The sequence below is a fragment of the Lates calcarifer genome, linkage group LG14 (genome assembly GCF_001640805.2).
Source record: "Lates calcarifer isolate ASB-BC8 linkage group LG14, TLL_Latcal_v3, whole genome shotgun sequence".
In the NCBI taxonomy this organism is placed as follows: domain Eukaryota; kingdom Metazoa; phylum Chordata; class Actinopteri; family Centropomidae; genus Lates; species Lates calcarifer.
Window position 1 is genome coordinate 13,834,862 of NC_066846.1, and position 23,385 is coordinate 13,858,246.

Here is a 23,385-nt window from a genome sequence, read left to right on the forward strand (position 1 = left end):
TTACCGTAGTTGATGATGTCATACTTCCTCAAGAGTCGTCGTCATTCGCGCATTTTCCATGTGCAGCAGTAGTGAATGTATGGCGTGTGCGTTCATGCACAAACGTGAGTTAAACCCCGTCTTTGCTAACAGTAGACTCAGCATATTATTGGCATAAATATTATCTGTTTTAATATGAGTCCGGAAATCGTTCCTTTGAGTGTTTTATGTTTACATTTGCCATGTACATGGCTCAGAACATAGGGGTATGGTCGAGTATTTCTTGCCAATGTATCTCACTCCCCTGAGGTTTTCAGGGGTATCATTTTTTGGAATATGTCTAACATTGAATGTTTTGTAACGTTTGGTGATTCATTCGTGATGTTCTGAACCTGTCCTTTGTTTGTTAGTTCCGCCATGTGGCCGTTTTCAGTACTGCAGTTGCGCGGTTTGGAGGCCAGGGGGCTCTGTTGACCACAGGGTTGTTCATTCTGGTCAGAAGTTGAGCTGTAGTTTATTCCTATTGATCATGAGTTAGACAACACTATTTTCTTATATGTAAAACTCGAAATACTTAGATTTAATTAGAGTTAACTAGACTCTCTTTAGAATCACACAGGTCTTGTATTTGTTTTGCTTTTTCCTTGTGTATATGGCCAGCTTTGATTGTAAGAGCATTTTGACATTTGCCAAATGTATGTTTGGAAATTTATTTTTTCGGTATGTTGATGGATTTAAGGTGAATATAATTAAATAAAGATGAAGTTTAAAGCGGAAAAGTTTTCATCATAGTGATGGGGCATTTTAACACCTTTAATACATTTGAAATGATTAGCTAAACCTGCTTCTGTTAAATGTTTTATGACTTCGTGTAAGCTACATTGTCCCCTTGGAGGTCGATTGAAAACTGCTGATTTTACTGCAAACTGTACTTTAACTTTAACAAAATGGCAGCATGTTGACCAGTAGTTTCATTTTGTTTCCTCTGTTCATGTGATACAGCTGACTGAGCTGAACAGTGAATCACCTTTTGTCTGTGTCTTTTCATTTATGTGCCCTTTAAGGCAATGGTATTTTTTAAAGTTCATTATTGCTGTTGAACAGAGAAGAGTCATATCCACTTCACTCATGTGAATATGGAATTATTTATTTACAAGTAGTACATTAGGAAAGACAGTTTATTGGTCATATAATTAAGATACAATAGTATCACATTTTTATTAAATAATGACTCCACACTGATGATTGATTAAAACTGATTGGAGAAGAACGGAGTGAACAGTGACTGAACAGACTTAATGATTCCTCTGAGTAGAGGGAGGGGTAGTTCCAGTCTGCAGCCTCCTCATTGGATGCCACAGATTCTTTCTCTTAACCAAGGTGCACAAAGCAAACCACAACAAAGCAAAGAATTGATATGAAGGCCAGTCCCAAGTTGTACCTAATCTTTTTCCACTTGTCTGCTGTTGGTCTCACAGTTGATCTCACCACAGGTGATCTCTTAGGTTTGGGCTTATCAGCTGCTGTGAAGGAAATAAAAATACTTGATACTTCAAGTCTAAAACGAAAATGTGGACAATGTAAGCTTGAATGTTTATCTCCATGTGCACCTTATTCTGTGTTGTATTCAAAATGTCAGTCTTAGTAAATAATACTCAATAATCAACTTAACCAGTGATGCTGAGTTGACATTTCTCAGAGCTCCCACCATACTTTGTCCTCACTTCACACAGGTACAGACCTGAGTCCTCAGTCCTGAGTCTGGACACATGAAGTCTGATTCGTCCTTCTCTGAGGACGTCTTTGTCAAACTGGGTTCGTCCTGAAAACTCTTCATCCTGAGACTCTGAGACTTCAACACCCTCATGGAGACGAAACAGGACTGAGGTTTTCTGAGCAGGTGGTGGTGAAGGTCCAGTCCAGTGTGATGTTGTGGTTCTCCTCTGCCTGATAGGAGGTCTGTGCCACATTCACTACAAATGTTCCTGCTGAGGAGACAGAGAGGGAAAGTGAGGAGCAGACAAACTGAGGACTTGTATTATTGATTAGTGATTAGTTAGTGGAGAATAAAGTGAAGGAGGAAACTAACCACAGACACAGGAGGTCAGTTTGATGAGCAGCAGGATCCAGCAGATCATCTTCTCCCTGTGAGAGGAGACAGAGCTGAAGAGACACAAACACATGACATCAAAGTTCCAACAAGGAGAATCTACAGTCTGACTTCATTCACTCATCACCATCCTCCTTTCTCTGTATCATCCTGCTCATTACAGACAACTGACCAGAGGACAGGACACCAAGCCTCCAGCTAATGACACCAACAGTGTGAGCTACAGTTACAGTCATGTAAAGTTTGTTTTGTCTCCAAAAGACATCGAACAGTTATAGTGAACAAACCCTCTAGCTGTAGTGATGCATTTCTGCCACAAGATGGCGCCAGAGGAGCCTCTACTCCACCAGTGTTACAGTTGGAGCTGCAGAGGAAACAGAACTGTGTCATTCATCCAGGTCATAGTTATCCAAGGAAAGGTTTAAACTATTAATAGTGCTAATAGTAGCACTATTAATAGTGCTACTATTAATAATTCAATTAATTCACTTCTTCTTCTTGTGAAACACTAAATAATCAGAGTTCCTTTCAGAGATTTAAAATTGGTTGTTTCCAGGTTCCTGTTTTTTTTTGACTCATTTCTAACATGTAAATTATTATGTTACTAATAATATAGAGAAAATAATGATGCAACACTGAGGTGGATTACAGCCTATCACTGTACAGCTGCTGGGTCATGTGATCGCTCCTCCCACCTCCACATGTCTTTCATGTCTGTTGAGTTGCAGAGCAGCAGTGTGTTGAACGACGGTCGCAGATTTCAAGAGTCTTCAAAGATGTGAGAGACGAACTCTGGACGTGCAGATCATTTCATGTCTGAGGCCAGGATCAGAGGATCAGAGGAGGCCGTGTTGATCTGCTTCTTCCTCCTCTAGCAGCAGAGGTAATGTGGCTGCAGCCTCAGCACTCTCACGCCTACACTTTGATACTTTTATGAAAACGTGCTTTATCTCTGTAGAGGTTTGTCAACTTTAACAATGTGACCAAATGCTCCAGCTCCTCCAGCGCAGAGTGAAGGATGATACATGAGACTTAGAGGCAAAAACTGGGCCTGAGTGAAACCGAAAGTACAAACTTCCAACATTCTGTGTTACTACACAGGAAGAAGAAAGCCATGTTGTGTCTGACACACTGACTAAAACAGATACTACACAATCCACAACCAATGCTGTAATCAAATGCGTTTATGTTTCTGGCTTCGTGCTTCAGGTCGGCCTGGTGGAGGATGTCAGTCTGGGCAGCCGGACTCTCGCTGTTCACACTCTTCTGTCTCTCACTGGGTGAGTTATAGTTTTTTCATGTTGTGTTAGTTTGGAGTCATACTGTCCCTAATATCAAAACCTGGTGTTTTAGAAAATGCTTCACTCAGTTCAATAGATGTACAGATAAATGATCAGCCACAACATTATTGACAGATGAAGTGAATAACGTTGATTCTCTGGGTCCTGTGGGTTGTGGGTGGGGGTCTCCGTGGATCTGGCTTGTTCAGGATCATGCACAGATGCTGATCAGATTGTGATTGAGGTGTTTATATGGAGCATTTTTATTCTGTTGGGCCTTTTTATAATTGATTATAATTGTAGTATTAGGCTCCATGTAAACACACGTAATGTTCTTCACTTCATCTGTCAGTGAGTTTGTTGCTGATCAGTGTCCTAGACATGAGCTCCCTGTGACACTAATAAAGTACATTAATGTCAACAAATGTATTTTGGACATTGCATTGGTTTTTACTCTAACATGTTGCACAGTAACATGTGCAGTTGCATCAGCTTCACCACCAGGTGTCACTGTGCTGTTGAGTTTGAAGCCATCCGTCCGTCATTGCTGGTCTAAGATCTCACCTCGCTCTCATTAACCAACAGTTCTCTGCGGTTCTTTCTACCTTGTACTGTGGTTCCTTTATTCTGAACCTTTGTTTCCCTTTAACTCCTGCAGGTGGGACTCCATTCACTCTCAATGTAACTCAGGACGTCTACCAGGCAGAGGAGCACGGTAATACCACACTGACGTGGCTCTTCCCTGTTAAACCTGATTCTCACTCACTGTATATAGACATCATGTATGTAAGGCCGGAGAGAAGGATTTACCTTTATGACAGTGAACATGAACTTGAGCTCTATCCACATGAGCTCTACAGAGGACGAGTGTGGTGTGATCTAGCGCTCGCCAAGAAAGGACGGATCGAATGTCTCTTCACTGATCTGAGGCTCAACGACACAGGCACCTATCGGGTCCTTGTCATCGTTGATGAATATCGTGGTTTCAAGACGTGTGACCTCAATGTTACAGGTAAGATGTCATCACTCTGTTATTTTGTGAGATGGTTTCCAGCAGTGTTTCAGTCAAGTCACTAAACCTCACGTCTGAGTCGAGTCTCGAGTGCACGGTGTTTGACTTGACCCAAAGTTGAGTCCCCTTTACCTGAGTCCTAGTCATCAAGGTGAGCACACATGCCTGACCTTGCATGAAACTGAATAGTGTTATAGTATTAACATAGCAATTAATACCTTATGTCCTTGTCTCTAGCTTCCAAATCTGATACAAAAAAACTCTGCACACTGATTCTTCAGCTCATCTCCTCTCCCCTGAAGATGTCTCTCAAACAACAGGCTACCAGTTTAACTAGCATACAGTGAAAATCCTCTCTTTTCCCCAGTTAGATTATCCAGATGCAAGTAAATTACATTTGATTGACACTTAACTGTTTTTTCTTCTTGGTTACACAAATAACCCAGGTTCTGAGCTCTTTGGCTTTGCCTCACCATGCATTAGTTTAGAGTCAGTGGTGTCCAGTTAAACTGTCTTGTTACAAACATTTGTCTGTTTAGCTGTTTGTCCACCAGCTGTTCCTTAACCTTGTCTTTCTGCTGCAGCTCATAACTGTTTCTTCTCTCTGCAGCCTCCACTGATCAACCTTTGAATGTGACACCAAAGCCAGAGAGCCGGGGACGAATCGGGCTCTTTGTAGGTTTGGCTGCATTTACAGTGTTAACACTTGTTATACTGTGCCAAAGAGTGACCGCAATCTGACCTCAATCTGATTTTAATATTGAATTTTTTGCTTTTGATGTTTACAATTTTAGTTTAGTACCTCATTTTACGGAGACTGTGTTCACTGTTCTATATGCCTCTCTCAGTACTGAGCTTACTACTAGTATTACATGAAATAAGTTGTCCAAATTCCGTTAGGCTTTACCTCATAGCAGTGCATGTGTATGCTATCATCCAGTTTTGTCCATGTAGAAGGACAAAAGGAGACTACATGTGTTGTTTCATAGGCAGCTGAGACCAAAACCACAGTCTATCTCTTATTTTAATCAGCGGAATGTCCACAGTTAAATTCGAATTTAAGTAATCAGGTTTCCAGTGAAAAAAATGACTTAACAAATCTTATATTCTATCTTCTTTCTTCGTTTTTCTGCACTGTGCTATTACTCACTTTTGCAATGTGCTTCAGGATTGGTTCTTGTATTTAACTTTATTTGTATTTTAACTTTCTAACTGCTTGCTAGCTCAGTTACTGAAGTTAACACAGCTCATTCAAAAGGTGTAGTTGTATCTACTCCAGTTTCATAACTATCTGCAAACCATTCGTCTCTTGTGGAGCAGTTGATCCTCTGAGAGTAGATGTACAATGCACATGGAGAAGTTGACCTTCAGTGCTTTGATGAAAATGTCTTCCAGCTGTATGTAAGTCTGGTAAGCTATGATAGTGTTTCCTTCTGTACCTCTTGCAAACCCACTAACATCCACTAACATCTGGCCTTTGTCAGTCATAGAAACACAACAAGCTAATTTTCTGTCCTTTTTCATAATTGTTTCTATGACGCACATCAAAGCTGTGGGGTGGCGCAGAAGTAGGCAAGAACATTCATTGTTTCTAACAGACTATGGCACAACGTGCAGCAATGATTTTGTTCTTTTCATGAAACACTAGCTAAAGTTTAAAAAAGCTTCAAATATGCACTTTGACTTAAAAAGGGTCTGACTGACCGACTAAACTCTGACCTTTGTTAAACAAACTAGTGTCCAGCCACTTTCAGAGAAAAGGAGCAGAACTTAACACTTGTTCTGTTTGTTCAGAACAGAACTAAACACACTAAAGTATTTCAGCTCTCACCTTGTTTTCATCATAGTGAAGTTTTAGTAAATGTATGTTGGTCCAACCATGTGACCAGTATCTGGAGGCCATTTTGTATGACTCTCTGCCTTGCACTTTTAAATCATGGATGTATTAAGAGAGTTTGATATAATGTAGCAGAGTCTGTCTTGATGCGTGTTTTTTATGCACATTGTCTTATTGCACATTGAAGGAATGAGACACTAACACACTTCAGTCACAGGCTACAGAATGAATACCTCTCACTAAGACATATCTACTTTTCCTTAATGCATCTTTGGTCTAAAGCCAAACACCTGCCTCAGTAAGTTGAACTGTGCTGATCAACACCAGCCCCTTTTACACAGCTCTGTATCGGCAGTAAAACCCTTCACTACACTGCGTTTGTTTGTTTACAGTGAGCCACACAGCTCAGGTGTAATGCTGTCCCACTGTACCAGCTCTGCCTTTTACACAGATGTCGATTCGGCTCTGTGACTACCTCTGCTACCAGCTTAAAGGTGGGACAACAAAGATTCCCTTTGTGCCTTTTATACAGGACAACAGGATGCAATAATGTAGCAACACTTTACACACAACACAGGTTGTGTAAAGGTTGTGTAAAGGGGGCTACAGAGGCATAATTATTAAAAGTGGTTATTTTGATAACCTTGATGGACACTGATGTCACTGACGGAGGTCAGTGCAGATCTAGTTTAGTCTTGCAGCAGCCCTTCTGGTTTTGACATAAAAAGATGTTTGTGCATAATTTACTCAGCAATAGGTAAAAAAGTCTCTTGTGTTTCACACAAAATACTTTTTGTATGTTTGCTCTTTAATTACTTGAACCTCAGTCATTATTTTTCCTCAAAATGTTTTGTAAAGTTTTATATTAATGTCCATTCTACCTCCCAGAATAATGACTCTCATCAGTCGCCAGCACCTTATGATGTATGACATCCTGTTTGTATATTCAGTAGATTTCTCTTTCTCGCTTTCTAATCTGTTGTAATGTAAGTGAAATACTGACCTACACCTTTAATTTCATGTTGTCATTTCTGATGCTAAATAAAAGCTGCTGTTAAAAGAGACGTGTGTTTTTCACAGGAGCAAAACAAGGATCGTACAGAATGATGTGTTTTCCAAAAATTTCACTAAAATCTGTTAAAGTTAATAATTCTTTTTTTTTTTTTTTTTTTTTTTAAAACACTTTCTAACTTTCTAGAGCAACTTAACTTCCTCCCTGGGAGAGTTATTCCAGCAGTGTGTGTGTAATGTTTGTTGTTCAGAAAGTCATTAACAACACTGATTAAAATGTGTGAAGAACATGAATAACGTTTTGCTACTGAGACTTCCTGTTGATACTGAGGAGTTAGTTCTAATCCTTTAAGCTATTTCTACATCTGTTTATCAGCTGGTTAATTATTCTGAACTGACTCAGGATCAGCAGGAGGTCAGTGGATAAAGAGACATGAACAAATCCTGAGGAGGCAGAAAAACTGATGTTGTTTTAGCGTCTAAGACTAAATTGAGACTTGGTACAAACTGTTGTTTACATGAGACGTGTTTGTTGACTCAGCAGTAAATGCTCTGATGGATCCAGTTAAAGTCAAACTGTGTCTCTGAAACTTCCAAACATAAACCTGTCGTTTCAGAAACAAACATGTAAACAGTGTCTGATCAGCTGTTCAGTCTTGATCTGGGGTTTCACCAAACTTTCACTTTCACTTTGAGTCACTGACGTTACTGACGTCGCCTCACGCCACTGTCGAGCGCAGAGCAGGTTATTACAGGTTAAAGACACTTCCTCATTAGAAACAGAGTCTGTGGAGGTGAAGCTGTTCGTTCGCTCCTTCAGTTGATTTAATAAAATAACTGATGTCAACTTAAAGTGGAAGATCCCGCTGCTCCTCCAAACAAGTGAGTAACTACAGACTGATCTGCTGTCAGTGTTTGAGCTGTTTATATCCAACACACGGACACACAAACAAACAGCTGCGTCAGCTGTTTGTTTGTTTACATGAGTGATGGAACGTGTTTGTAAAAATTAATCTGAATCAGTTCTTTGTTTTATTTTCATTTAAATGTAGAAAATCTGCCTCTGGGTTTCACTGAGGAATTTATAATGTTTTTCAAACTCAGCACTTCGATTGTTTTTACTTTGTTTTTACTGTTTTATCGTTTCTTCTTCTTCTTCGTCCATGTTTGTTACAGATCAGAATATCAGTCACTTCTTTCCTCTGTTTGAATCTTCTGAAGAAAACATCAAGTCTTAAATCAGCTGCTGGGAATTTAATTTTTTAAAGAGCTCGAGGCTCCTTCTCTGTCACGTTGTCTTTGTTGTTGTTGAGAAAAGCGCGTGACCGAGCCACTTCCTGCTTTTAGACAAAGAATAAAACTGTCACCAGACTATTTACATTGAATAATTCACTAACAGTAAATTGAGCAACTCCCTGCTTAAAACAACAAGTCATTGAAACATAACGTGAGACTTAAATGCAGGAGAGACTCTCCTGCATTTATTTCTACCTGTGACGCGGATTTTTAATCGCTGTTGACTCCGATAATAAAACTGATTAAAACCAGAACATTTTCAGATTCACTCCTTCATCTCATGACTTAAATTCAACCTTTATATTCTCTAAGTGTTTTATTATTTGTTTGTTTGTTTCCAGGCGCATTTTGATCGTTGAGTTTTAATCGATCATAGAAACTTTCTGCACAGAGGGAAAAGTACCTGCTGAGGTTTTTTTTTCTGTGCATAGAAGGAAATGAAGCTACAGCAGTGAAATCAGTCTGAACACAGGCTGTTAGTGCAGGAGTTTATAAACAATCAGACTTCAAACAGGTTTATTCACATTTAATCAACTGAACAATACATTTATTGTTAATTATCATTATTTTTTAACCAAATCACTGAAACAAATTGAGTCTGAAGAACTAAATCTTGATGACCTGAGCTGTGGTCACATGACCAACATTGTGTGTGTTGTTCTGGTTCAGTTTATCTGGTGTTGATGTGAACTGAAGATTGTGTTTCCTCTCCAGGTCTGTCTGACTGCGATGAACCCAGGAAGCTGCTCAGCAGGAAAACTTTGTCTTCACCTGCTCGAACATGTTCCTGCACCTGGAGAAGAGTTCGTGGATCCTAATGACTGACAGAAGATACAGACTCAGGGACAGGTCAGAGACTTCAGTCTGGTTTATGAAAGGTTTGATTATCTTCTGTCAACTTTAACCGTCCTCTAATAAAACCTGTTTCCTCCCAGGGACAAGATGATCTGGATCGTTGTGCTCCTCAGCCTCACCTCCTCTGTCCGTGGTCAGTAGAGCTGCAACTAGCAATGATTTCATTATCAATTGATTTGTTGATCAGTGAAAAATCTTCCCCTGATTCCAAAGTGACGTCTGTAAACGTCTTGTTTAATTGACCAAAACTGAAAAATATTTCATCCACTGTTTCTAAATTCCAAAGAAAATCTGCAGAAATGAGAAGCTGGAACCAGAAAATATTTGGCACCAACTCATAAAAAATGACTGAAACCATCAATCACGTGTTAAAATAGTTGATGATTGCAGCTGACACTGTAAATTTGAGCCATTCTCAGTTCAGAAGGTTACATAATGTCCCTCTCTCTCCTCTACAGGGATATTTAAGAGAAAGACCTTCTATCAGGCTGAGGAGAACGATAACGTCACCATCAGATGGGACGTTCACACCAAAACCGACATGTCTCTCACCAACTTAGTTTGTGTTTTCCAGTCAGATATTCAGAAGGGTTTCTATCAGATGATAGACGGGGCTGAGGTCCCAGAGTCTCAGCACCAGCAGTTTGCAGGACGGGTCCACTGTGACAGAGATGGTCTTAGAGAGGGACAGATCAGACTCCACGTGTCCGGGATCACAGCCGAAGACTCGGGGAGGTACTGGTGTGACCTGGCTGTGAATTATGACAGGACCATGAATCGATGGGTGCTCAGGGCCTCAGGTGAGTGGACTGGACTTGTAGTACCACCTGCAGGACTGGATTGGAGCCACAAAACTAACTCATGTTTCCGTCCTCAGAAATGTTTGTTCTGAACGTGAGTCGGACCTCTGGAGGAGACAATGCACCAAAGACTGAACCGCCAAGTCATGGAGGTGAGATGAGGGGCTGTTACCATGGTAACCAGTGTATTGACCTTGCTGAAGGTTCATTAAAGTTCACCATCACTGACTGGATGTGCTGTATCTGTACTGTATACTCAAACACTGGTGTGCTGTCTCCATGCAGGTTCCCGAAACCCAAAAGGAAACCCAGTTAAGGAACAGGTTTTTCTGGCTGTTTTTATCCTGTTTCAAACTGTAACAGTCGTGGCAGCTTTTGTAAAATTACTCAAAACCCCACAACGGAAAGGTATTTCTACTTTCTTGATTTGAATTTTAACTAGGGCTGTCAAAGTTGACGTGATGATAATGCGCTAACGCAACTTCCTTCTTCCGTTTCTTGTTGATAAGACTATTAAAAACGTGTATAATATCGCTTTAAGGTACATTTAGAACAGATAAAAAAAAGTGTGTGATTAATTTGCGATTAACGTGTTTTAACTATTGACAATCATGCAATTAGTAGTGATGAAATACTTTTTAACTTTAAATGTGTCTGTGTTTCATCTCCACTGACTGTTGTCTTCTATCAATCATACAGATCAAAACCAAGATGAAACTTGTGGCACCGAGTCTTCGACTGTTCAGCAAAGAGATGAAGTTAATGTCGACATTCCTGACCACTCCAGTCGTGAATAAACATGAAGGGAATTATGGGATGGAGGGACAACCCTGCTTCACCTCCTCTCTGTCCAGGTCCTGTCCATTAAATCCTGCCTTGATCAGAGAGTTTGCAGAGTTTGTACAGTTGTTTATTTTCTTTCTTAATCAGTTAAACAGCAGCTTTACCATGAAACATCAGCTTCACTTGTTCACTCTGATGTACAGACTTCAAACAGCTAACAAGTCGATCACTGCACTGAAACAAGCTGCTGATCTATAAAGTTTGTACATATTGTGTCTATTTCAGACATTTAATAATGTACATAATAGATTATTTTATATATATTAAAATATATATTTTTACATGTAATTCATATTGTATTAATATGTATTTCATACATGTAATACTAGCAATACATGTCTTGTTTATAATTTGTATATATTGTTCTGTTTATATCTTGTTTTGTACTTTCTCAATATTGATGCCTTTTTATATTTTGATGCTGTAAGTGAAAATTCCCTCCTGTACCACTAATAAAGTGCTATCATATCGTATCTTATAAGTGTGTTTGTGTCGGCAGCCTCTTGAAACTGAATCAGACCGTCCATCAGTGGACATCAGGTCTCAACATGTGTCACAGTTAATGCAGCTCAAAGTGCAAACTGGTTTTAAAACGATCCACTGTGTCATGACTGAAACATCACTTTTACACAGAGACAACGACCTTAAACTCTCCATTTATTTATTTACATTTTATATGAACTTTATGCTTTTAAACTATACTTTCCTGTCTCCTCTCCACTGTCCTGTCAATAACGCAAGCAGTGAAAAGCCCAAAAAAAATAAGGGAGAGGCTGCCCCCCCCTCCGCCTTCCTGGATGGATGTGGATTTGGATGTGGGGTGGACAGAGTCTCAGCTAGACTACAACATTGTCCGAGATCCATACATGCCTCCTAGAGAGGAAATGTACGGAATCTCACAAATGATTATTCCTCCTTCCTCAGTGATGTCTTCCTGATGTGAAGGGGAGGAAAATGAACCAGGAGAGCTCACCTGCTTCTGTCACCGTTGGTAAGTTTTATGTTAATTTTATTATCCGGTTAAAATCATCAGTGTTTTATTTTAATGGTCCTTTTAAGGTCCTGCGTGAGTCAGCTGGTTTCTGGCTGCAGCTCTGCTCTGGTTCAGCTCAATCATTTTTGTCTCTCTTTCACTAAACCTGCTTGTTGTGGAGCTTTCGCTTTGTTTCTTTAACCTCTGTTATTTTTATTTCAGTCTGCTGCTGAGCACTGAGGATAGTCACTGACATAATATGATGGCGACAGTGAGAAGATGCTGATTCATTGTTAAAAATCACGACGCGATCTTTTCTAAATAACGGAGCTCCGCTCGCTCCTATTTCCCATCGTTATTATCAACAACAGTTACACAGTGAAGTCAAACACGTTATTAATTCAGCGTCACACTGTAAAACATGAGACCATCCAGATCACAGCAGCGTTATATCAGAGCTCCTTCTTCTTCATTCAGTTCAAGGAGACATTAACATATTCACTGATGATTCTTTGTTACTGTGAGATGTTCACTGACATCTGACAACAACATAACATACAGCGGAGAATCTGTTCTGTAGAACTGGAACACTGGTGGAGTGAAGAGTTTGTCTTCTGGTGACATCTTGTGGTGGAAATACGTCACTGCAGTTTAGAGTTTCTGTTCATTATAACTGTTTGATGTCTTCTAGAGGATAAAACCAACTTAACATGACTGTAACTTTGATGTCATGTGTTTGTGTCTCTTCAGCTCTGTCTCCTCTCACAGGGAGAAGATGATCTGCTGGATCCTGCTGCTCATCAAACTGACCTCCTGTGTCTGTGGTTAGTTTCCTCCTTCACTTTATTCTCCACTAACTAATCACTAATCAATAATACAAGTCCTCAGTTTGTCTGCTCCTCACTTTCCCTCTCTGTCTCCTCAGCAGGAACATTTGTAGTGAATGTGACCCAGACCTCCTATCAGGCAGAGGAGAACCACAACATCACACTGGACTGGACCTTCACCACCACAACTCACAGTTCAACCAACTCTGTTTCTATCCTCTGTGAACTGATCCTTGATCAGAAAACCTCAGTCCTGTTTCATCTCCATGAGGGTGTTGAAGTCTCAGAGTCTCAGGATGAAGAGTTTTCAGGACGAGTCCAGTTTGACAAAGACGTCCTCAGAGAAGGACGAATCACACTTCATGTGTCCAGACTCAGGACTGAGGACTCAGGTCTGTACCTGTGTGAGGTCACCACAGAGTCCGGTTCAAGCTCTGACAAATGTCGACTCAACGTCACTGGTGAGTTGATTCAGTAGAACTCAGTATTATTTTTATATGTGATGATGTCACAGAAACAAAAGGGGATCCTCAAAATTACTAAAATTTCTGCCCCAAATTTCATGACAACCCGTCAGATAGAGTTAACTTTTATCAACACAGTTTTTCACAAGTCTTTAGGATTGTATTTAGTCTTTCTTTTCCATTTAGAAAGATTCTACCTGCGTACCGGTGTAATATTTTCACTTCAGACAAATCTCTCTGTCCTTTCCAGCAGCTGTTGATCAGTCTGAATCTCAGAGACCAACTGAGAGACCAGAACCAGAGAGTCGAGGAAGGATCGACCTCTACGTTGGACTGGGACTGACAGCAGCAGGAGTGGCAGCAGCAGCTGCTGTAGCTGTACTGGTCAGACTCTGCTCTGCTTCAAGGCGATCCATTAAATCTGCTGATTAGAAACTGAAAGTCTATAAAGTGAAGTTTAACATCTCTGCAACAAAATGATAAGAGAACTGCACTATCGTTACTATTTTAATCCTACATATGCCGAGACACATTTACCTTTCCTCATCAAATGTGTAAAATATGTAATGAATGTAACAGATTAGAAAGAACTATGAATGGCTTTGTGTTTTATCTGAAAAATGTATTTAAAATCTTTGCCTCATAATGTGTGATTAGTGGCAACTTGGCTAATCAGAAACACAGTGGAGTGTAATGAGTTCACCTGTTTGATATATTTGATGAGGAAAAGAAAACTTGATTGTGGACGAGAATGAACTTGTTTCTTGGAACACTGAAGGTCTAATGTAAGTTTCAGTGTCTGTTGAACTCTGTCTTTACTGTCTCAATAAAAACATTTACATTTATCTAAATGTATCAAAGAGTTAAACACTGTGTGTCCTCACATGGTTTCATGTCTAAGAGTATTTGTCAAACCTGGAACCTTCACAGTGTGGACTGGTCTGGAAGGTGTGTGAGGATCTAGTGAACACAGAGTCAAAGTGAAACTGAATAAAGAACACGTGACTTTCACGGATGTGGGAGGGGCTTGCACAGAGGGAGGAGGTGGTGCAGGAGGAAACGACCTGAGGAATGAGGAAACGCTCAGCGACTGTTGTTCACCAATAACCAGGATGTGTTATCCAGCATTTCTGCCACTTCTTTCACTTCACAAACTGACTGACATTTACCTCTCAGTACAGTACACACTTGTAGAAACTCAACCCTCATATTCTACAGAATATCCACTCATTCAGTTTGCTCTGGTGACTGTTTGTATTTTCGTGAGTGACGCAGCTTTCTCTGGATGGAGATCACAGTCCTGTTAGTGTGTCTGAACAAAAAGCTCCACAATGTTTAGAAGTTTAGTGTTTTACACCAGGCTGACAGCTCTGGAGAGGAAGTAGTCTGATGGAGGTTCTGCCAATGATTTAAAGCAGCACTTTTCAGGGCGGCACGGTGGTGCAGTGGTTCGTACCGTCGCCTCACAGCAGGAGAGTTCCGGGTTGTTCTCTGTGTTGCAGTTTACATGTTCTCTCTGTGGGTTCTCTACAGGTCCAAACACATGCAGGTGAATCAACTGGTGACTCTAAATTACCTGTAGGTGTGAGTGTGGGTGTGACTGTTTGTTTGTCTCTCTGTGTTGGTCCTCCATCTGTACAGGCTGAATCCCGCCTGTCGCCCAGTGACAGCTGGGACAGACTCCAGTCCCCGCGCCCCTTAACACAATAAGTGGTTTAGATAATGGATGGATGGATATTTCACACAGTTAGAGCTCAGTGTTGGAACAGGGGGCTTTTAATGTGAAAGGGTTAATATCGGGTTCTCTGTTAGTTTATTGTTTAAAACAAAGACCGAGGAGTTAACGAGAAATAAAATCTAGAAAATGTCAAACCTGTCAACAGAGACAGAGACAGATGAGTTCTACTGGTTCATTTCCTTCACTTTAAACTCAGACATGTACAGTTGTTCAGTCTCTTTCGATTTCACTCTCCTCTCTGTGTCGAAGTCCGTTGACATTGATCATATGAACTGGTCTCAGTGCTCATGTTGATGGCGCACAAAGACCAGGAAAGACAGCCGCGTCTGAGGATTCAGAGGAGCAGAACGAGGTTTTTCAACGTTTAACTTTCACCTTTAAACACTGGGCGTTTTGTCCGTTTTCGTTCGTCGATGTTTTTTCGAACTGTTGTTTTTATCAGCAATAACCTGCTGTCACTCCTGTTCCAACACTGATCTGAGCTCTAACTGTGAAAGCTGCTGCTTTAAAGATCACTGATCACCGTCAGAAACACTGAGAACATCCTAACAAGAGGAAGCTGCTTCTACTGAGTCTAATGAAACTTTAGAGACTCTGAACCTTCATAGACTTCACATCATTGATCCTGTTCTCATTGATCAACACACAGAGGACATGAAGTTATTTAATGTTTAAACTGTAGTTTGAGAAAACTGTACAAGGTCTGAGTCGTTTCACTTTGACAGATCAAGATAATAAAAAAGAAAGAAACAGGCTGTGGGGTTGAGAGAACAACAACTTTTAACGATTACACTCCTCCCTCGCTGCTTTCTCTCTCTCATTGGCTGAAACTGCCTGACCCTGCGCAGTCTAAATTCAGACAGTCTGTTTTGAAACAGGCTGTGAGTCGGCTGCCGTATAGTCCGCGCACTCGTTGATAAGAGTTTTTTTTTCCACCTCTCTCTGGACTTTAATCCGGTTGCTCTTCGTCTCCTGGACTCTGGTTGAAGGTAAACTCTTTCATCATCTCGTTCTTTTTCCTCCTCGCTGTGTAAACTCTTGCCTATGACAGTGTTTTCTCCATTGAATGGGGTTTTAGTTATGTATTCAGACTCTACCCTGCGACCTGTCTGTCCACCTGAAGACTAAGCACCATAACATAGTTTTTCAACTGGATGAGCCTAAAGCTCAAAATCTGAACTGAACAGTAAGACTGTAACTTTACATTGGAAGTTAGTCTTAGTCTTGTGAACAAACTGGACATGAGCCTCATGTAATGTGTAATAGCCAAGCTAATGAGCATGCTGCTGTAACATATATGTATACTGCTGTGTCGTCGCAGCGAGTTGCTTCTGCAGAGACTGATGGGCTGTTTTGTTCGAAAAAACTTTCTGTGTAGTTAACTAGTTGATGTAAGTTACGTGATGAGTGGATATTGTTTATACTTCTTATGTGACGAGAGCTATTAATATTACCAGGGTAATATGCTCGTTTTGCTTTGTTAGCTTAGCATTTAGTATGTCTTAACTGAAGCTCATGAAACATGGACGGCCCAACATGTAACTCTGTTAATTATCATACATTCAATTTCCTTCCGCTACTGTTTATTTAGCTGTGTAGCTGAGGTTGCTATTATATTGATGCTAGCGTGTCAAATTGACCGGACCGGTGGGCCGACGGGGCTTCCTCAGTTAGTTCGGTCACGTGACCTGCCTGTTGGGACAAGCTGTTGTGTTGTTTAATGATCCTGCTTTGACCCCTACGGTGATTTGCAGTATGACACGTTATTCAAGGATTCCAGGAGCTTTATTGGGGGGGGGGGGTTCCCTCAGTCTGGTGGTCCTGCTCTTAATGCTCCGTAGCCTCCTGCCCGAGGGGAGAGGGGAAAACAGAGCATGTGTGGGGTGAGTGGGGTCCTTCAGGATGCAGGTGGCCCGTTTCTTTCATCTGGCGGTGTAGATATCCGTGGTGGTGGACAGGCTGCGTCCCACAGTCCTCTGTGCAGCTTTCACCACCCTCTGCAGAGCTTTCTTCTCTGCCACGCCACACGATGATGCAGGAGGACAGGACGCAATCCACCACACATCTGTAGAAGGAGGTCAGGACTGAGCTCCCCAGTCTGGCACGCCTCAGTCTCCTAAGGAAGTAGAGGCGCTGATGTGCCTTCCTAATCAGGCAGGAAGTGTTGGTGCTCCAGGTGAGGTCGTCAGAGATGTGTACGCCCAGGTACCTGAAGCTGGAGACCACTTCCACCGCAGTCCCTCCGATGTGCAGGGGAGGAGGGAGGCGTCTGCCCCTCCTGAAGTCCACGATCATCTCCTTGGTCTTCTTCACATTGATACAGAGGTTGTTATCTCTGCACCAACCCTCCAGCTGTTCCACCTCCTGCCTGTAGTTGGACTCATCGTTGTTGGTAATGCGTCCAACCACAGCTGTGTCATCCGCAAACTTCACGATCAGACAGCTCGGGTGTCTCGCTGAGCAGTCGTTTGTGAGCAGGGTGAACAGGAGGGGGCTCAGCACACAGCCCTGGGGGGAGCCGGACGTCGTGGATCCTCACAGACTGCGGCCTGTCTGTTAGGAAGTCTAAAACCCAGTTGCACAGGGTGGAGCTCAGTCCAGTTCATGTCTATTGTAATTCATGTTACTCTATTATTAATGCCAATGTATAGTAGGTTAATTAATATTGTTATTATTGTTGTCCTCTGCAGACATCACAAACCACACTCACACTCAGGTTACAGTGTACTACAGCGTCCTGTTCAGTTGGATAGAGGCCAATAAATTCATCTAAAAGAGAGGAGTTGCTGCATCTTCTCTGACCGGAGGATTAGGCCAGTATATATACAGCCAGCGTGTCATCACAGAAGCTGTTCCGTTACATATGCTGTAGTTAGTTACACTGCCTGCTGACTGGGGTTAAGAGTCTGAAATACACTTTTTTTACTCGATGTATTTGTCTCAGGTTTACAGTTCTCCACTGGGACCTCTGGGTGACGGAGGAGACCAGGTTCAAGTCCCACTTCATAACCGCGACCAGCTCCATCTGCAATCTTCCCCATGATGAGGATTTACCACACTGTCATCAGTGGATGAGACCATAGGCTGTATATAAAAAGATGAGACACTGCCAGCACTGATCACATAACTATCATACATAAGGTAAATTACTTATGAATTTAAAATACCCTGAAAAAAACTTACAATAGGAGCTATGAAAACTCACCTACAGTGTCTTACCAGTCAGTCGTCCTTATGAGACTGATATATTGTTCTTGTTGTTGTAAATTGTGTTCAACAACAAAGCCTAAATACAACACTAAACCACAACATCCAGAAATCACATTGAGTCATTGATTCAGTTTTACCTTTGATTTTACACGTGACACAGCGTCCTCTGTGAGGATCCTCGTTCCTGAGACGCAACATGAGCGCGCAGAGTGACACACAGCTGTGACGTCAGTCAGAGAAAATGGCTTTTCTGGGCTTTTGAAAGTTTTACAAAGAGTAAAAGTCCATGGCTTTAAGATATAGAATAGAAAGAGTCATAACTGACTATGTTTGTAGCTGGAGGCGTCATGTCAACAGTTCTACAGGTGTCTCTTTTACAATGGTGGCCTATGGAGCCTGTTCTGATTCTAATCAAACACTTCGAGCTTCAGCGCACACTCAGGTGTTTGTACAGAGGAGGAGACACCAGCTCAGATCACACTGTTCTCTCTCTGTGGTTTACATCAATCAGCTGTCTGTAATGAGCAGGATGATACAGAGAAAGGAGGATGGTGATGAGTGAATGAAGTCAGACTGTAGATTCTCCTTGTTGGAACTTTGATGTCATGTGTTTGTGTCTCTTCAGCTCTGTCTCCTCTCACAGGGAGAAGATGATCTGCTGGATCCTGCTGCTCATCAAACTGACCTCCTGTGTCTGTGGTTAGTTTCCTCCTTCACTTTATTCTTCACTAACTAATCACTAATCAATAATACAAGTCCTCAGTTTGTCTGCTCCTCACTTTCCCTCTCTGTCTCCTCAGCAGGAACATTTGTAGTGAATGTGACACAGACCTCCTATCAGGCAGAGGAGAACCACCACATCACACTGGAGTGGACCTTCACCACCACAACTCACCGCTCTCTGGACTCTGTTTCTATCCTCTGTGAACTGATCCTTGATCAGAAAACCTCAGTCCTGTTTCATCTCCATGAGGGTGTTGAGGTCTCAGAGTCTCAGGATGAAGAGTTTTCAGGACGAGTCCAGTTTGACAAAGACGTCCTCAGAGAAGGACGAATCAGACTTCATGTGTCCAGACTCAGGACTGAGGACTCAGGTCTGTACCTGTGTGAGGTCACCACAGAGTCCGGTTCAAGCTCTAACAAATGTCGAGTCAACGTCACTGGTGAGTTGGTTCAGTAGAACTCAGTAGAAAACCCTTGTTATAGATGGTTGTCAGTGTGTTACAGAGTTTTGCTGCTCAGTGCTCTTTAGTGAGATTTCCATGTAGTTATATTATTAAATACAATATCTAATATGCTGCACTTGGAAACAAACATTAGATTCAAACCTAAACAGTTCACATTTTAATAGTTTTTCTGTCCTTTCCAGCAGCTGTTGATCAGCCTGAACCTCAGAGACCAACTGACAGACCAGGACCAGAGAGTCTAGGATGGATCAGCCTCTATGTTGGACTGGGAGCAGCAGCAGCAGTTCTACTGGTTTTCATTCTTGTAGTCTGCTGTGCTCGCCACTTAACTAAATCTAATAATAAGAGACAAATCTGGAGTACTGTAGAGGTTAAGTCCACCAGGTCAAAAAGGACTCTGTCTGGTGGACTTAACTGACTGTTGTCTTCTATCGATCAAACAGATCAAAACCAAGATGAAACTTGTGGCACCGAGTCCTCGACTGTTCAGCAAAGAGATGAAGTTAATGTCGACATTCCTGACCACTCCAGTCGTGAATAAACATGAAGGGAATTATGGGATGGAGGGACAACCCTGCTTCACCTCCTCTCTGTCCAGGTCCTGTCCATTAAATCCTGCCTTGATCAGAGAGTTTGCAGAGTTTGTACAGTTGTTTATTTTCTTTCTTAATCAGTTAAACAGCAGCTTTACCATGAAACATCAGCTTCACTTGTTCACTCTGATGTACAGACTTCAAACAGCTAACAAGTCCATCCTGCACTGAAACAAGCTGCTGATCTATAAAGTTTGTACATATTGTGTCTATTTCAGACATTTGATAATGTATATATGTAGATTATTTTATATATATTAAAATATATATTTTTACATGTAATTCATATTGTATTAATATGTATTTCATACATGTAATACTAGCAATACATGTCTTGTTTATAATTTGTATATATTGTTCTGTTTATATCTTGTTTTGTACTTTCTCAATATTGATGCCTTTTTATTATTGATGCTGTAAGTGAAAATTCCCGTAAATATCGTATCTTATTAGTGTGTTTGTGTCGGCAGCCTCTTGAAACTGAGTCAGACCGTCCATCAGTGGACATCAGGTCTCAACATGTGTCACAGTTAATGCAGCTCAAAGTGCAAACTGGTTTTAAAACGATCCACTGTGTCATGACTGAAACATCACTTTTACACAGAGACAATGAACTTAAACTCTCCATTTATTTATTTACATTTTCTATGAACTTTATGCTTTTAAACTATACTTTCCTGTCTCCTCTCCACTGTCCTGTCAATAACGCAAGCAGTGAAAAGCCCAAAAAAAATAAGGGAGAGGCTGCCCCCCCCCCTCCGCCTTCCTGGATGGATGTGGATTTGGATGTGGGGTGGACAGAGTCTCAGCTAGACTACAACATTGTCCGAGATCCATACATGCCTCCTAGAGAGGAAATGTACGGAATCTCACAAATGATTATTCCTCCTTCCTCAGTGATGTCTTCCTGATGTGAAGGGGAGGAAAATGAACCAGGAGAGCTCACCTGCTTCTGTCACCGTTGGTAAGTTTTATGTTAATTTTATTATCCGGTTAAAATCATCAGTGTTTTTATTTTAATAACCAGCCTGACAGAGATCTGATGGCCCTCTTGGTCTTTATCCTAAAGAGAAGGTCCTGCGTGAGTCAGCTGGTTTGTGGCTGCAGCTCTGCTATGGTTCAGCTCAATCATTTTTGTCTCTCTTTCACTAAACCTGCTTGTTGTGGAGCTTTCGCTTTGTTTCTTTAACCTCTGTTATTTTTACTTCAGTCTGCTGCTGAGCACTGAGGATAGTCACTGACATAATATGATGGCGACAGTGAGAAGATGCTGATTCATTGTTAAAAATCACGACGCGATCTTTTCTAAATAACGGAGCTCCGCTCGCTCCTATTTCCCATCGTTATTATCAACAACAGTTACACAGTGAAGTCAAACACGTTATTAATTCAGCGTCACACTGTAAAACATGAGACCATCCAGATCACAGCAGCGTTATATCAGAGCTCCTTCTTCTTCATTCAGTTCAAGGAGACATTAACATATTCACTGATGATTCTTTGTTACTGTGAGATGTTCACTGACATCTGACAACAACATAACATACAGCGGAGAATCTGTTCTGTAGAACTGGAACACTGGTGGAGTGAAGATTTTGTCTTCTGGTGACATCTTGTGGTGGAAATACGTCACTGCAGTTTAGAGTTTCTGTTGATTATAACTGTTTGATGTCTTCTAGAGGATAAAACCAACTTTACATGACTGTAACTTTGATGTCATGTGTTTGTGTCTCTTCAGCTCTGTCTCCTCTCACAGGGAGAAGATGATCTGCTGGATCCTGCTGCTCATCAAACTCACCTCCTGTGTCTGTGGTTAGTTTCCTCCTTCACTTTATTCTCCACTAACTAATCACTAATCAATAATACAAGTCCTCAGTTTGTCTGCTCCTCACTTTCCCTCTCTGTCTCCTCAGCAGGAACATTTGTAGTGAATGTGACACAGACCTCCTATCAGGCAGAGGAGAACCACAACATCACACTGGAGTGGACCTTCACCACCACAACTCACAGTTCAACCAACTCTGTTTCTATCCTCTGTGAACTGATCCTTGATCAGAAAACCTCAGTCCTGTTTCATCTCCATGAGGGTGTTGAGGTCTCAGAGTCTCAGGATGAAGAGTTTTCAGGACGAGTCCAGTTTGACAAAGACGTCCTCAGAGAAGGACGAATCAGACTTCATGTGTCCAGACTCAGGACTGAGGACTCAGGTCTGTACCTGTGTGAGGTGAAGACAAATTATGGTTCAAGCTCTGACAAATGTCGACTCAACGTCACTGGTGAGTTGATTCAGTAGAACTCAGTATTATTTTTATATGTGATGATGTCACAGAAACAAAAGGGGATCCTCAAAATTACTAAAATTTCTGCCCCAAATTTCATGACAACCCGTCAGATAGAGTTAACTTTTATCAACACAGTTTTTCACAAGTCTTTAGGATTGTATTTAGTCTTTCTTTTCCATTTAGAAAGATTCTACCTGCGTACCGGTGTAATATTTTCACTTCAGACAAATCTCTCTGTCCTTTCCAGCAGCTGTTGATCAGTCTGAATCTCAGAGACCAACTGAGAGACCAGAACCAGAGAGTCGAGGAAGGATCGACCTCTACGTTGGACTGGGACTGACAGCAGCAGGAGTGGCAGCAGCAGCTGCTGTAGCTGTACTGGTCAGACTCTGCTCTGCTTCAAGGCGATCCATTAAATCTGCTGATTAGAAACTGAAAGTCTATAAAGTGAAGTTTAACATCTCTGCAACAAAATGATAAGAGAACTGCACTATCGTTACTATTTTAATCCTACATATGCCGAGACACATTTACCTTTCCTCATCAAATGTGTAAAATATGTAATGAATGTAACAGATTAGAAAGAACTATGAATGGCTTTGTGTTTTATCTGAAAAATGTGTTTAAAATCTTTGCCTCATAATGTGTGATTAGTGGCAACTTGGCTAATCAGAAACACAGTGGAGTGTAATGAGTTCACCTGTTTGATATATTTGATGAGGAAAAGAAAACTTGATTGTGGACGAGAATGAACTTGTTTCTTGGAACACTGAAGGTCTAATGTAAGTTTCAGTGTCTGTTGAACTCTGTCTTTACTGTCCCAATAAAAACATTTACATTTATCTAAATGTATCAAAGAGTTAAACACTGTGTGTCCTCACATGGTTTCATGTCTAAGAGTATTTGTCAAACCTGGAACCTTCACAGTGTGGACTGGTCTGAAAGGTGTGTGAGGATCTAGTGAACACAGAGTCAAAGTGAAACTGAATAAAGAACACGTGACTTTCACGGATGTGGGAGGGGCTTGCACAGATGGAGGAGGCGGTGCAGGAGGAAACCCCCTGAGGAATGAGGAAACGCTCAGCCAC

At 41.3% G+C, this 23,385-nt stretch overlaps 4 protein-coding genes and 1 long non-coding RNA gene across 13 annotated transcripts in view; 4 read left to right on the forward strand and 1 right to left on the reverse strand.

Annotated features, from left to right (window-relative positions):
* Positions 1-23,385, forward strand: part of LOC108873689 (uncharacterized) — a 26,977-nt gene continuing 3,592 nt past the window's right edge. The window contains exons 1-7 of one of the 3 annotated variants that reach the window (XM_018661994.2): positions 1-104; positions 9,240-9,374; positions 9,461-9,513; positions 9,839-10,180; positions 10,258-10,332; positions 10,466-10,588; positions 10,880-11,496. In XM_018661994.2, the coding sequence (XP_018517510.1) occupies positions 9,307-9,374; positions 9,461-9,513; positions 9,839-10,180; positions 10,258-10,332; positions 10,466-10,588; positions 10,880-10,977 (759 nt within the window). In that variant the 5' untranslated portion in view covers positions 1-104; positions 9,240-9,306 and the 3' untranslated portion in view covers positions 10,978-11,496. Of the gene's footprint in view, positions 105-9,239; positions 9,375-9,460; positions 9,514-9,838; positions 10,181-10,257; positions 10,333-10,465; positions 10,589-10,879; positions 11,497-19,865; positions 20,193-23,385 lie in introns of those variants that run through there. The other 2 variants (XM_018661995.2, XM_051075399.1) reach the window with 2 other exon arrangements.
* LOC127143231 (uncharacterized) lies at positions 1,452-2,497 on the reverse strand. The gene is made up of 3 exons (XR_007814509.1): positions 2,069-2,497; positions 1,652-1,967; positions 1,452-1,502 (listed from the first exon to the last, which is right to left on the reverse strand). It is a non-coding gene; the product is annotated as an uncharacterized LOC127143231 (long non-coding RNA).
* Positions 7,987-19,859, forward strand: LOC108873693 (uncharacterized). Of its 4 annotated transcripts, none has more exons than XM_051075409.1 (5): positions 15,840-16,014; positions 17,970-18,166; positions 18,861-18,934; positions 19,036-19,398; positions 19,608-19,859. In XM_051075409.1, the coding sequence occupies exons 3-5, from the start codon at positions 18,886-18,888 to the stop codon at positions 19,838-19,840; spliced, it is 645 nt and encodes a 214-aa protein (XP_050931366.1). In that variant the 5' UTR covers positions 15,840-16,014; positions 17,970-18,166; positions 18,861-18,885; the 3' UTR covers positions 19,841-19,859. The 4 variants fall into 4 exon arrangements, with proteins under 4 accessions (XP_050931364.1, XP_050931366.1, XP_050931365.1 ...); XM_051075406.1 differs by having other exon boundaries at positions 15,842-16,014; positions 19,605-19,859; XM_051075407.1 differs by lacking the exons at positions 15,840-16,014; positions 17,970-18,166 and adding an exon at positions 7,987-8,111 and having other exon boundaries at positions 19,605-19,859.
* Positions 11,551-14,104, forward strand: LOC108873691 (butyrophilin-like protein 8). 2 transcript variants are annotated; one of them, XM_051075410.1, is made up of 4 exons: positions 11,551-12,014; positions 12,747-12,820; positions 12,922-13,284; positions 13,538-14,104. In XM_051075410.1, exons 2-4 carry the CDS (start codon positions 12,772-12,774, stop codon positions 13,717-13,719), a joined length of 594 nt encoding a protein of 197 aa, XP_050931367.1. In that variant the 5' UTR covers positions 11,551-12,014; positions 12,747-12,771; the 3' UTR covers positions 13,720-14,104. The 2 variants fall into 2 exon arrangements, with proteins under 2 accessions (XP_050931367.1, XP_050931368.1); XM_051075411.1 differs by having other exon boundaries at positions 13,541-14,104.
* Positions 20,780-23,385, forward strand: part of LOC108873690 (uncharacterized) — an 11,507-nt gene continuing 8,901 nt past the window's right edge. Inside the window, exons 1-3 of one of the 3 annotated variants that reach the window (XM_051075405.1) lie at positions 20,780-20,979; positions 21,754-21,827; positions 21,929-22,222. In XM_051075405.1, the coding sequence (XP_050931362.1) occupies positions 21,779-21,827; positions 21,929-22,222 (343 nt within the window). In that variant the 5' untranslated portion in view covers positions 20,780-20,979; positions 21,754-21,778. The remainder of the gene's footprint in view (positions 20,980-21,753; positions 21,828-21,928; positions 22,223-23,385) is intronic. The other 2 variants (XM_051075404.1, XM_051075402.1) reach the window with 2 other exon arrangements.